The sequence below is a fragment of the Salvia splendens genome, chromosome 4 (assembly GCF_004379255.2).
Source record: "Salvia splendens isolate huo1 chromosome 4, SspV2, whole genome shotgun sequence".
Taxonomy (NCBI): Eukaryota; Viridiplantae; Streptophyta; class Magnoliopsida; order Lamiales; family Lamiaceae; genus Salvia; species Salvia splendens.
This window is the reverse complement of record NC_056035.1, coordinates 41,168,692-41,180,522: the sequence shown is the minus strand read 5'-3', so window position 1 is coordinate 41,180,522 and position 11,831 is coordinate 41,168,692. Positions and strand designations below refer to the sequence as shown.

The 11,831-nt window shown below is 37.8% G+C and overlaps 2 protein-coding genes across 5 annotated transcripts; one reads left to right on the top strand and one right to left on the bottom strand.

Moving 5' to 3' along the window:
- Positions 1-636: 636 nt before the first annotated feature.
- Positions 637-3,506, bottom strand: LOC121800139. 4 transcript variants are annotated; one of them, XM_042199722.1, is made up of 6 exons: positions 3,357-3,493; positions 2,635-2,767; positions 2,301-2,458; positions 2,060-2,191; positions 1,399-1,800; positions 637-1,020 (listed from the first exon to the last, which is right to left on the bottom strand). In XM_042199722.1, the coding sequence occupies exons 3-6, from the start codon at positions 2,441-2,443 to the stop codon at positions 882-884; spliced, it is 816 nt and encodes a 271-aa protein (XP_042055656.1). In that variant the 5' UTR covers positions 2,444-2,458; positions 2,635-2,767; positions 3,357-3,493; the 3' UTR covers positions 637-881. The 4 variants fall into 4 exon arrangements, with proteins under 4 accessions (XP_042055656.1, XP_042055658.1, XP_042055655.1 ...); XM_042199724.1 differs by having other exon boundaries at positions 2,301-2,452; XM_042199721.1 differs by lacking the exon at positions 2,635-2,767 and having other exon boundaries at positions 3,357-3,506.
- A 114-nt stretch (positions 3,507-3,620) lies between these two features.
- LOC121800138 (ubiquitin carboxyl-terminal hydrolase MINDY-1-like) lies at positions 3,621-9,152 on the top strand. The gene is made up of 12 exons (XM_042199720.1): positions 3,621-3,940; positions 4,448-4,566; positions 4,747-4,853; positions 5,070-5,157; positions 5,512-6,511; positions 6,645-6,699; positions 6,792-6,873; positions 7,527-7,607; positions 7,692-7,796; positions 7,865-7,911; positions 8,344-8,494; positions 8,850-9,152. Exons 1-12 carry the CDS (start codon positions 3,772-3,774, stop codon positions 8,925-8,927), a joined length of 2,082 nt encoding a protein of 693 aa, XP_042055654.1. The 5' UTR covers positions 3,621-3,771; the 3' UTR covers positions 8,928-9,152.
- Positions 9,153-11,831: the final 2,679 nt, after the last annotated feature.

Below are 11,831 nucleotides of genomic sequence, written 5' to 3'. Positions count from 1 at the left end.
TTTTAACTTACGTATGCTCTATAGCTCCTCCACATAATTGCGTCTTGATATATTACTAATTGTTTGAGAGTATGAGTTAAATGTTTCTTTTATATAATCGATAGTGTGTACAATTTGGGGCTCGGATTATAGATGCAACTCGTCATTAAGAGCATAAAACAATGTCGCCTTTTCACAATCGCATTTAAAAATTTAAAATATTTGTTAGACTGATCTGAAACTCAGAAATCCAACTAGTATTATGGAAAAGTTGATTTGTCCCTTTCTAATATCATTTCATAGAACAGTTTGAAGTGAAACTGATTTAAACATATAGCGATGATAAAAGTCACAGAATTCTGAACTCAACACTGTATTTTTGTATGTAGAAACAACAATTCATTTTTCTTTCCCCAAAATGCACTTCTCTGAAATTCTTTAACTAAGCAAGACATCACTGACCACCATTCTAATTTTTCTTCACAACGAGTCAACGACGCCTTCACAAACCCAACTCACCCAAAATTTGGAATTCCTTCCATACCCAATTTTTTTCTCTTCACATTTCGAATCTATTAGCATTGAGTTTAAATTCGATATATCAACAATCTCCATCAACTCAACCTTTTAGCAAATTCGTCAGTATAAAATCTCAGGTTTCATATTAAGTAGGTGAATTAATTACTAAAAATTATTTTTAGAAGATCCACTTTGGAGAAAACAGCATTTAAATTCCCAGCAAGGACACAAGCCATGCACAGCTACACTTTTTCATGTTGGGAAAACTTACATTGATGAAAAAGGCAGACGGACGCCGTTTTGTGCAATGAATAACGTAGATGGTACCCGCCCTGACCTATTCTGTATCTGTTCACATATAACTTTATACGGCTGCAAAAAGGTCATGGAAGGGCAGGCAACTCGACTTTGGTGAACGACAAGAAACTGACCCTCCCATGCTCGACCACGTAGAGCTTGAGAGGTATTCGACCACAACATGTCTCAATGTCCTCAATCTCTTGTCTGGATGGTGGGTGGCCACTGCACAAAAAATGGTATCTTTGTGTCACTATATGCAAATGCAGGTCTTATCCATACTGAATTTTACACAAAAAGAAATACTAAAACAACTGGAGTTCGTATAACAGTTTGTGTACTAGCAAGGATCCTAAACCTGATCAAACTATAGAGGGAACATTCAGCACACAAATAAAATGATCGTCTTTAAAGAAAGAAAGACGAAGTGTATTTCCATTTCTCTTGCCGTCAGAAATCATAGGATAACAAAATGAACAAAATTAGCTTGCATTTTTTATCCAGACTAATACCACCACAGTATTCATCATAGATGTGTTAGCTGTTGAAACATTATTGAATTCGAAGGAAAATGAGCTGACCAAGAATATTTGCTGAAGTTACCTGGTTCGGCACAACATAAAAGATGGATCTCCTGAGGAAGACTTTCTGAACTTGCTATTAGGAGGGAAAACATCAAATATTGGTCTGGTTCCGCCAAGATGCATGTTACCAAACATATCTGTGATGAAAGTGTAGTCTACATTTCCCTTATCAATAATACTGCAGGACTCTCCCACACTGTCATCAGCATTGGTTTTATTTTTCACATTCTTCATGGACCAAGCCACACCATGTCGGCCAACAATATATCCGAGAGACTTCAGGTACCGGTAAACCTCAAAAGACTCCCAAGAGCATCCATACTTTTCCCGGTCTTCTGCTAGCTTTGCATACAAATCACTCAAGGGAAGAGGAGTGTCGTCAACATTCAAGACATCCAGGGCACCAATCTCAGCTAAATATCTACACCAAAGAACAACAATAACTAGAGTTCTTTACTACCCAAGCAGCAGCATTTTATTTAATCCAATACTAAAATCAGTTATCAACTGAGGCCATAACAGGATTTAAGAACACTATTTATTCTTTCTGGTAGCAAAGAGTGATAATTGTAAGCAGAACGTGACAATAAATAAACAAAGTAACCAAAGATAAACAGAGTCCATAATACACCTAAAGATAACAATGTCGGAATTGAAGATGAAGAAAATGCAACACATACAAAGTTTCTTCTATTGAGCAATATGTCTTCCCATTCCGACTTATCCCAGTCGTGATCCACATTTTACCCTTCTTCTCCAGCACCTCAGCCATTCCCAGCTCTTCAATCCACCGCACCTTCGACCTCTCTTTCCTGCAGTGCACATGAATATTAACCATAGTCTCATAAATTTTAAATAGCCATTTCCCACTCACAGCACAGAGAAACTAAACTCCACATCACTTGCTTTTCAACAACATACCTAAATTGCAGCTTGGGGAAGTCGCCAGACGCGAAGCAAAGCTCATCATCAAGTGAATCCTCGACAAAACCCTCCGAACCACTATCACAATCATACACCCCATCATCAGACCTAAAGCTTTGCGAGGCATCTGTTTCCATCATTCAGACAACCTGGAACTTCAAAAGACAAAGAGAATGTATATATACTTAATCTTTCACAAGAAATATGATATCTTGCAAAATGAATGCAACAGTCCATCTCATTAACACTGATACACACAAATATCCTAACTTCAACCACAAAAAACATTTTTTTAGTAGTTTTTTGGCTTCAATATCAATTTATAACTAACCAGTCAAAATTCTGCAGCAAAATCTTGAGCCAAGTGCCGTTAACTTATTGGGAAAGATTGAGACTTTATGGATTTTAAAGCTTGCAGAGACTGAGTCTTCACAGTGCAGAGACATTGGCTTACCTAAGAAGTTCTGCACCACTACAAATATCAGTTCCATTTTTTGATTGAATGCGCAGTTTTGTGAAGTAGTAATTTTTTGTATGCTTATTTTTGTCACTCTCGATGTTATTAGTTATAGAATCTAAAAGGGCAGAAAACGCCTCAAGTAAGAAGAGAATTAGGTGAGAAGAGTTGAGAGAAAAAATGGAGAATAGATGAGAAGAGGGAAGAGAAATGGGAGGGGAAAAGAATATCATTTTAGTAGCTTTCCAATATGAGTGGTGTTTCCGAGCAGAATCAAGGGCACCAGTCCACCTCCAGCTAATTAAATGTAAAAAGCTTAAGCTGATTAAATCTCTCATATACACAGATGATGTAAAAAGCAGTGTAGACTTTTAAGCTAATTAGATATCTAGAGCTGATGATGTAAAAAGCAGTGTAGAATTTTAAGCTAATCAGGGGCACACAGATGCATGTCACAGTGGATGCGATTTCCGTTTCTAATTTGCTACTAAGAGAGATTGATTGTAGAGGTAATCAGTTTGTGTGAAGTACAAGAGCATAAACATGTGCCACTTTTGAGAGCAAATTGAGAAAAGAGAATGCGATGTGTGTATTACCTAGGCCGTTGGAGAGGGCGTTGAGTAGTTTGGAGTAGTAGCTCCTGATCTTTTTCTCCGCCGGCGGTACTGAGATGGAGCGGCGCGAGGCCGAGGCGGAGGCGGAGGCGGCGGCGGCGAGAGGGAGGAAGGTTTCGTGTTTGGCTATCAATTTAATTATAGGAGTACTATTTATGATTCGGATTGATAGAAAATTTTTGATAATTAATTAAAAATATGTTATCAACGACAGTCAATCTAAATAAAGTGAAATTGCGACAACATTTTCAGAAAACTCCCAAAATCATTTCTTCTATTTCCAGCCTGTAACTGCTATCGTCACTCCACCGCTGTTTGTTTGTGTTTTGTAGTAACAACTTCTGGAGAAAAGCATAATTGATTTGATCGCTTCAGAATCTGCGAAACAGCTACACGAATGGATTCTTCGCCTCAGTCCGGTTCACCCTCCGCCGCCCCGCCGCTTGAGCTGGAGGCCAAGCGCGAGAAGGAGATGGTGCATAAGACTAAAGTCATTCAGTTTCTTGGGCGAACCGCGCCTATCATTCTCCAGAACGACAACGGCCCATGCCCTCTCCTCGCTATCTGTAATATCGCTTTCATTCTCTCTAGGTCCTTCTAATTTTAGCTCTGATAAGAGTTGACGTGATTCTGATCTTAGATATAACGTATTTTTGGGTTTTGCACGATTGATTTCATGAAACTGCAAACTGCGGAAAATGAAAAACCTGAGTGAAATTCGATTCAGAATTATTACTACTGTGTTAATTAGTAATTCTGACTCATCTTGTCTAAGTCTTGAGGGCTGCTCATCACGTTTACTTTTTGGTTGGTGTGTGGATTGTGTGGAATGTGGGCATATGGCTGTGTGAGGAGAACCTAATTTAGGGATATATTTTCTAGATACATATTTAGTCGTAGCTGTTTATGTTTTGTTTAATTGGTTTGACATCGTGAGTATTGAGGCTTAGGATGAAAAACTGATCTTGTATACCGGTCTTGCTAGAATTATGTTCACAATAGAGGTTCTAATGCCGAGCCTTTACGTGCATCTATCCTTGTTTGACCTAACTTGATGTTACATATGACGATAGGTAATGTTCTTTCCCTAAAGAACAGTTTGAATCTGAGCCCAGATATTCCAGAGGTTTCTCAAGAAAAATTGCTTTCACTTGTGGCTGAGCGGTTGATCGACTCAAACACTAACACCGATGTAATTGTTTCTTTTTTTCAATATTCTTGCTAATAAATTGGTGAGATTGAGGCTTTTGAGTTGGGAAGAAGATTTTTCTTTGCAAATTCATATCTTTGTAATTAACTTGAGCTGAGTATAGTAGTTTGCCTGCTTCCTCTCCTTTTATTGATTAATCTAATCTTGTGTCTCGGACGACAGAACAAAGACACTGGGTATGTAGAAAATCAGCTGCAAAATATTGCAGATGCAATTGATTTACTTCCAAGGCTTACAACAGGCATTGATGTGAATTTGAAATTTAGAAGGTATACCACTTGTTTGCTTCTCCTTTGACCTGTCAAATGCTACAATCTACTTTTATGTGCTTTGAGGCTAAATTTTTGTGGTCTCTAAATACTCTAGTACATGTGTTATTCAATTTTATTTTGGGGGTAATCCTTGCTGTAGTGCGGTATGATCTGAGTAAACTAGAAACTGCGTCTATATATAATTTTTTGATGAATTTTGTCTGAAATTTTCAGAATTGATGATTTTGAGTTCACCCCAGAGTGTGCAATCTATGATTTATTATATATTCCACTCTACCATGGATGGATTGTTGACCCACAGGTATGGTTTGTTTCTCTATCTGACTGGCTAAACTTGCAAGAAATTTGTGAAACATAGGGTATCCAACAATGTGAATCTTTCTCCTCATGTGACATTTTGTTGTAAAATATATGCCGGTATTCATTGTCTCTTGTGTACTATGGGTGTCAGATAAAGAAGTGATTTATTGAATCACTTATTTATAATTCTAGCATAATGGCACTATCATCTGTTCATAACTATTCTTCAAGCATGTTATCTAACTTTTAGCAATAAGTCTTATTTGTTCTTTCATAGCTCCCATTATCTATTGTATAACCGGTGGCCTGTGGGTTGATTGATAGTCAAGTAAATGTTTCTATGCATGCGTTTCAGGACCATGAAACTGCTGATGCTATCGGGGCTAAATCATATAATACTCTCATGGGGGAGCTTGTTTCATTAGAGGCAAAAAGTATAACGAGTGAACAGAAAAAGAATTCTGAAGATGACACTGTTGATTTTGTCGCTGCAACTACTGCAGCTCTTGGAATTCCTTCTCCAAGTCTTTCAAGAGGCCAATCCTTTAATGATTCTCCTCCACAAGCAAGGAAAGGGGACATCGAAGAAGAAGAAGAGCTCTTAAGAGCCTTGAGATTGTCAGAGATGGAAAATTCTATTCCAATGGCAGATGGTGTTGTGTCTGATGGCCATATGCATGAAAGTCCTTCGATCAACAAGTGTGAACTGCTCGCATCGCCGGAAATGGTTGAAACTAATTTTGCTGTCGAACCCGCAAAGACTGTGGCATTGATATCCGATGATAGCAATGCTCTGGGAAAGCTCCATGTAGATCCAGGCTCTGAAGTGGTTTCACATGAAGCCCTTTCTTCAGAAACTGATGAAAAGCAATTGTGTGCTCAACCTCCAGATGAAGAATCTAGAAACGTTGTTGATAATGTGATTGGTTCAGACAAGATCCAACCAGTATCTTTAGGACAAGATCGTCTACCTGCATCTAATGACTCAAAGCATGAATTGATCATTGATAATCATGCCCAGGATCAAGTCACTTCTACCTCAAACCCAGAAGCCGAGAAAAATTCTTGTGATGTATCTGACGGAAAAGATTCACCCAGTTTGTTGAATAGTGCAGATTCAGATTCATCTAGCAGCCAAATACACCAAAATGATAAAACTGAAGCCAAGTCTTCCAGTGTTGATGATAGTGAACCAATTTATGAAGGTGAAGATCGCATATTGGACTCAGGTACTGATGCTTATGCTAACCGAGAGCCTATGTATGAAGGGGAGGTGGTACTTGCGGAACAGGTTGATACAGGTTTTGTGGAAAATGGTGACTTTGGTAGCAAGGACACAATTTCTGTAAAAGAAGGTAAAAAGTGCTCTAGATCAATGATAATAATTCCCTGGTGATTATTTTGTTTTATTGAATTCAAGATTAAGACAACTCTATTTGTTTAATTTTATTAGACCTTTATGCTAATGCATGTATTATTTCTCATTAGGGGAAATCATCAAGAACTTCATGAAGAATAGTGCTAGTCAGTTGACTGTATATGGGTATTTATGTTTGCTACATTGCCCCATTGGTTAAGAAGATATGCTTTGTTTTTGCCACAAGAATCTCCTGATGATTGGTTGTCTTGTTGCAGCCTATTTTGCTTGCAAGACCAAGTCAAGGAACGTGAGCTTTGTGTGTTCTTCAGGAATAATCATTTCAACACTATGTTTAAGGTTAGTACCTGCAATTTGCTATGTTATTTATAATTTTTCTCTTCAACAATTATAGTGATGACTCGGTAATACTTGTAAGTTTCCCATGTGAAAACATTGATTATATATGACTCACTGATGATTAATGCATTTAACAACTTTTTATTGTTCAAGATTTATAATGTTGTATCAGTTTCCTGTTATTCCAGAATTCTTTCATATCCATAATTCCATATACCCTTTATTGCATGTAAAACACCTTCTGAGGAATGACAATCCATGACCTAAAAGGTTTTTTATACTTCTTTTCTATTCATATTGCTTGATTGTATGTACCTGCCCATGTATAGTGCATTTCCATATATTTAGATCCTATGCCTGTAGCAAAGCATGATATATTACATCACATAATATATTTGAAGATGTGGTTCAATCTTGTGATATTATGTGTTTAATTCTGCTCAGGGGCGGATCTAGAGTGTAAGCAGGAGGGGTGCCCTCCCTCAAAATTTTCATATATATATTTATAAAACCTATTATAGGGGTGGGAACTTGTAAGGATTAATTTGGCATCTGGAATAGAATTTCTCTGGAATATTGATGTTATTTGCAACTGTGTATTGGTATCAGACCATTTGATTACATTTGTACCTGATTAATCGGTTAATTTGCAGTATGAAGGTGAATTGTACATTTTAGCAACTGACCAAGGGTATCTAAATCAGCCAGACTTGGTGTGGGAAAAACTAAATGAGGTAAGCTGATGTTTCTTTTTAGTGCATGGAAACCTAGATAGTGGTGACTATTTATGTTCTGTTAATTTGATTTTCATGTTTTAGGTGAATGGTGATACTGTTTATATGACTGGGAACTTTAAGCAATTCAAGATGGATGAAAATTCCAGCAGCACATGGGATGAACAGAATGCTAGGGCTACTACTGCAGTATGTAGTTTCTTGTTCTAGATCTTATGTGTTCAAGTGCAAACCTTATTTAAATCTCTTCTTTGCAGGACTACCTGGCTAGCATTGATAGTTCCGAACCAAATACAAGTTTCAAGTAATTCTATTTCTTTGGCTCATGATTTGTTGTTCTCTTAGTTTAGTTATTATGTTACATATTTATGATTTAGTTCACTGTGACTACGGAATGTATTGGTATCTGAATATTTCATGACCTGCCTACTTTGGTCTTCATTTATTCATGTACTTTGCCAATTAACCCTTTATTCATATATATATTTTGAAGTCATTTTCTCTTAAAAAGGTGCTTTTTGGATTTTCTTTCTTTGTGGGTATTATTTAAAAGACACTCATTCGATGTTTATGTCAGCTTGATTTATAATTTCTTCAACTTATACTTCAGATTCTTCCTTTTTATCTAGTACTACTAATTTTCATCTCATGCATGTCATAATGGTGTTCAAATTTAATTTGATTTATTTTCTAATAGAGCAAGCTCGTGAGTCTTACTTGGATTCTTTTCTGGCAGTTCTGATTTGCAACTGGCGATAGCTCTCCAACAACAGGAATTTGATCAACCGCAGCAGGAACAGCAGCGAGAACAGCAGCAGCAGCGTAATGCACAGCAGCAAGCCGTCAGCGGCAGTTCAAGGCTGATTGTCGGTCCTCCCCAGCCCCAGGTATGTTAAAGTTGAGATCTTACTGTAGTAACTACCAAATCTTCCGTATTAATAATAATAAATAATCCAGCAAATCGTACTAATCCTGTGACATCCCTATCAATGCTTTGAGATGGTTTTGGCTTCTGTTACATGAGCAATATTATGTGAAATTGATACCAGAAACACCCATTATTAATTCTAGCTCGAACATAACATACATATTCCCGTTCTTAATCTTATGCATCCATTTCTACGGGCACGTGTATTTAGTGCCAAACTAAATGGAGCTTGCACTTTCAGCGTAGCTTCATCATCTGTTCATACAGTAGTTGCATTATCTGATTTAGATATGCTTCTGTGTCTCCGAGTGCAGGCTCCGCGGAACAGTGGGAAGCACACGGGCTCCTCAAAGCAGGAATCGAAATCGAAAGAGAAGTGCATCATAATGTGAATGCTATGGGTGTTTCTGGTTTAGTTGCAACTCTTATCCATTTACCTCTTTGTTGTAACACTGATGACTCGTTATAGTCTTCTGTTGTAAATAAAAACCACTCATTTATAGCATAGACAACTACTCACTTTGTCGTGGGATTTTGCTTTCTGCTATTTTTCTGCTTACTCAATAATTAGTTTCATTTGGTGTTATGTGAATAAAAATAAGGACCTGGTTTGATGAGTGTATTTTGAAGGAATTATATGTTTTTTTTATTTTAAATGACTTGAATAAATATGATTGTTCGTTTGTTTCAAATTTTTGCCGTTTATAAAATTATACAGATTGTAGTGGCAAGTTTGAACTTGTCGATGTGAAAATGGAGAATTATATTGCTGATAAAGTCATTATTATTATAGGCTAAAGTTCAATTATTTTATCTTAGATATTTGGCCAAAAAATTTGGTCCTGTATGTTATGTTTGACACCTTTTTCCTACACAATATAAATTGGTCTAAAATTGATAATATTTATAAATTGGTCTATAATATTTTTAAGAGTAAAGGGCAAAATTGATCCGGAACATATGTTCATTTTACAATTTTGATCATAAACATTATTTTTAAAATTTTTGGATGCCGAACATTTTAAATCAGATCACAATTGGTTCTAAACTAACAGTTCTGTCAAATTTTAAACGGTCAACGTTTTTAACCCGATTTTTACTAATTAAAACTGTTAAGTATAATTACTTACTTCCTAATTATATTCTTAATTATTTTAATAAATTATTATTTAAAATATAAAACAAATGGGTGTTCTATCAAAACCCTTGATGTGCAACACAAGTGGTACTACTTTTTTCTCAATCTGGGAATGTGATAGTGATACAGCTGGCGGTTGTGACGGGACGGAGTGGTGTTGAAACTGCGAGAGAGAGATTTAGACGGAGGGAGGCGGACGGTGATGAGAGCATTTATCCATCTCCGGCGGTGAGATTGAAGGAGGCGACGATTTGGGGATCTAAATTTGGGGTTGTTCCTCAATTGTGTGGAAGGAGAGAGAGGTATAGCCGATAGTGGAGGAGGGAGTGTATATGGACCACTTCTTTTGGGCCAACAAATAACTTTAATAGTTGGGCTTGAGGGGGTATCGGGGCTACCGACCAGCGATTCGTGGCTGACCTCAACAAGCGGTGCATTTCCGGGAAGCAGAAGCGGCGGGTGGGTGGCGACGCCGGAGGAGGAGGAGTTGTTACGACTTTTCCCCGAGACTTCCCTATCTTAGCTCGTAACACTCGAACCTCAGCGATAGCACGCAATCACATCGAATGAAGAGGAACTCTAGATCCATGATCTAAGCTCACGATTACACTCTTAACAAAATGAACGACAAAGCAATTGAAAGAGCAACTACACTACTTATACTATGCATCTTAGCTCACTTCTCTCTCGTCTTAGTCATCTTCCACGTCGGATCACTTTACACGTCATAGCTTCCTTCTCATTGGTCAATAACATGTCATTGCCTCCGTCTCATTGGTCAGAGTCTCTTCACTAATGCCACGTCATAGCTAGCTCAATATGATGCATGCATGTGTGCGCGCCCGTTGCATGCATGTGTGTTGATCAAGTTTATAGTCATGCATGCAACAATACCCCCCTCTTAAAGTTCCCTGTCCACAAGAAACCATGGAAATCTTGCCTTAATTACCTCATCAAACTCCCATGAAGCATCAGCCGACGATTTTCCTTCCCAATGAATAAGCCATTTTGTTGCTGCCTGATTCTGCCTTTTCACCATCTTCCTGTCGAGTATAGCCTAAGAAATAGCATCATTTATATGAGAAATCTCAGGTAAATCAATAATGGGACCTGTTGGTGGAGAAGTCGGTTTCAATAGAGACACATGAAACACATTATGAATTGTAGCTGAGGTTGGCAGATTGAGTTTATAAGCTACTGCTTCAATCTTGTCTAGTATTTGATAAGGACCAAAATATTTAGGCTCAAACTTGTGATGTTTCCCTCAAACAGCTATACTCTCTCAATTTCAACCAAACCCACTCTCCTATCTCATGTTCCTTATCACTCCTGTGTTGATCTGCTCGTTTTTTCATCCTATCGGCCGCTTTCTGCACATTTCTCCTAAGTATAGCCAGCATCTCTTCTCTATCCTTTAGAGCAAGGTCTACTGCTTCAACATTGGAATCACCCGGCAAATAAGGAACATGTAGAGGAGGTTCAAAGCCATATAAGGCTTCAAAAGGAGTCATTTGAATATTAGAATGATAGGTAGTATTGTACCAATACTCAGCCAAGCCTAGCCAATGGAACCAAGTGTGTGGTTTCTCCCTCATAGCACAGCGCAAGTAGCATTGCAGACTTCTATTAACTATCTCAGTTTGGCCATCAGTCTCTGGGTGATAAGCCGTGGAGTATAACAACTCAACTCCTAACAAACTCATAAACTCCTTCCAGAAGCTTCCCACAAAGATGGCTCCTCTATCACTCACAATCTTTATTGGCATTCCATGTAATTTAAAAACAGAATCCAAAAATACCTCAGCCACCTTCTTTTCTGTAAAAGGGTGCGATAGAGCCATGAAATTTGCATACTTACTTAGTCTATCCACCACCACAAATATAGTGTCATAACCTTGTGAGCTCGGCAAGGCCTCAATGAAATCCATTGAGAGATCTGTAAAAAGTGCAGTAGGAACTGGAAGAGGTTGTAATAATCTAGATGGAGCAGCATTACTTGGTTTATATCTTTGACAAGTAACACAGACTCGAACAAATTCTCTGACATCCTTCCTTAATTTTGGCCAATATAATAGAGCAAATAGCCTCTTGTAAGTTCCCAAAACTCCTGAATGGCCAGCCAAAGCAGACCCATGAAAGGTAGATAAAATCTGAGCCT

Excerpts from the sequence above, each read along its gene's own strand:
- LOC121800139 (XM_042199721.1), bottom strand. The coding sequence starts at position 2,443 with ATGATGGAAACAGATGCCTCGCAAAGCTTTAGGTCTGATGATGGGGTG. Across the intron at positions 2,192-2,300 it reads TTCCCCAAGCTGCAATTTAG|GAAAGAGAGGTCGAAGGTGC; the intron begins GTATGTTGTTGA and ends TGTGCACTGCAG. Across the intron at positions 1,801-2,059 it reads TGCTCAATAGAAGAAACTTT|ATATTTAGCTGAGATTGGTG; the intron begins GTATGTGTTGCA and ends TCTTTGGTGTAG.
- LOC121800138 (XM_042199720.1), top strand. The coding sequence starts at position 3,772 with ATGGATTCTTCGCCTCAGTCCGGTTCACCCTCCGCCGCCCCGCCGCTT. Across the intron at positions 6,512-6,644 it reads CACAATTTCTGTAAAAGAAG|GGGAAATCATCAAGAACTTC; the intron begins GTAAAAAGTGCT and ends ATTTCTCATTAG. Across the intron at positions 7,608-7,691 it reads TGTGGGAAAAACTAAATGAG|GTGAATGGTGATACTGTTTA; the intron begins GTAAGCTGATGT and ends TTCATGTTTTAG.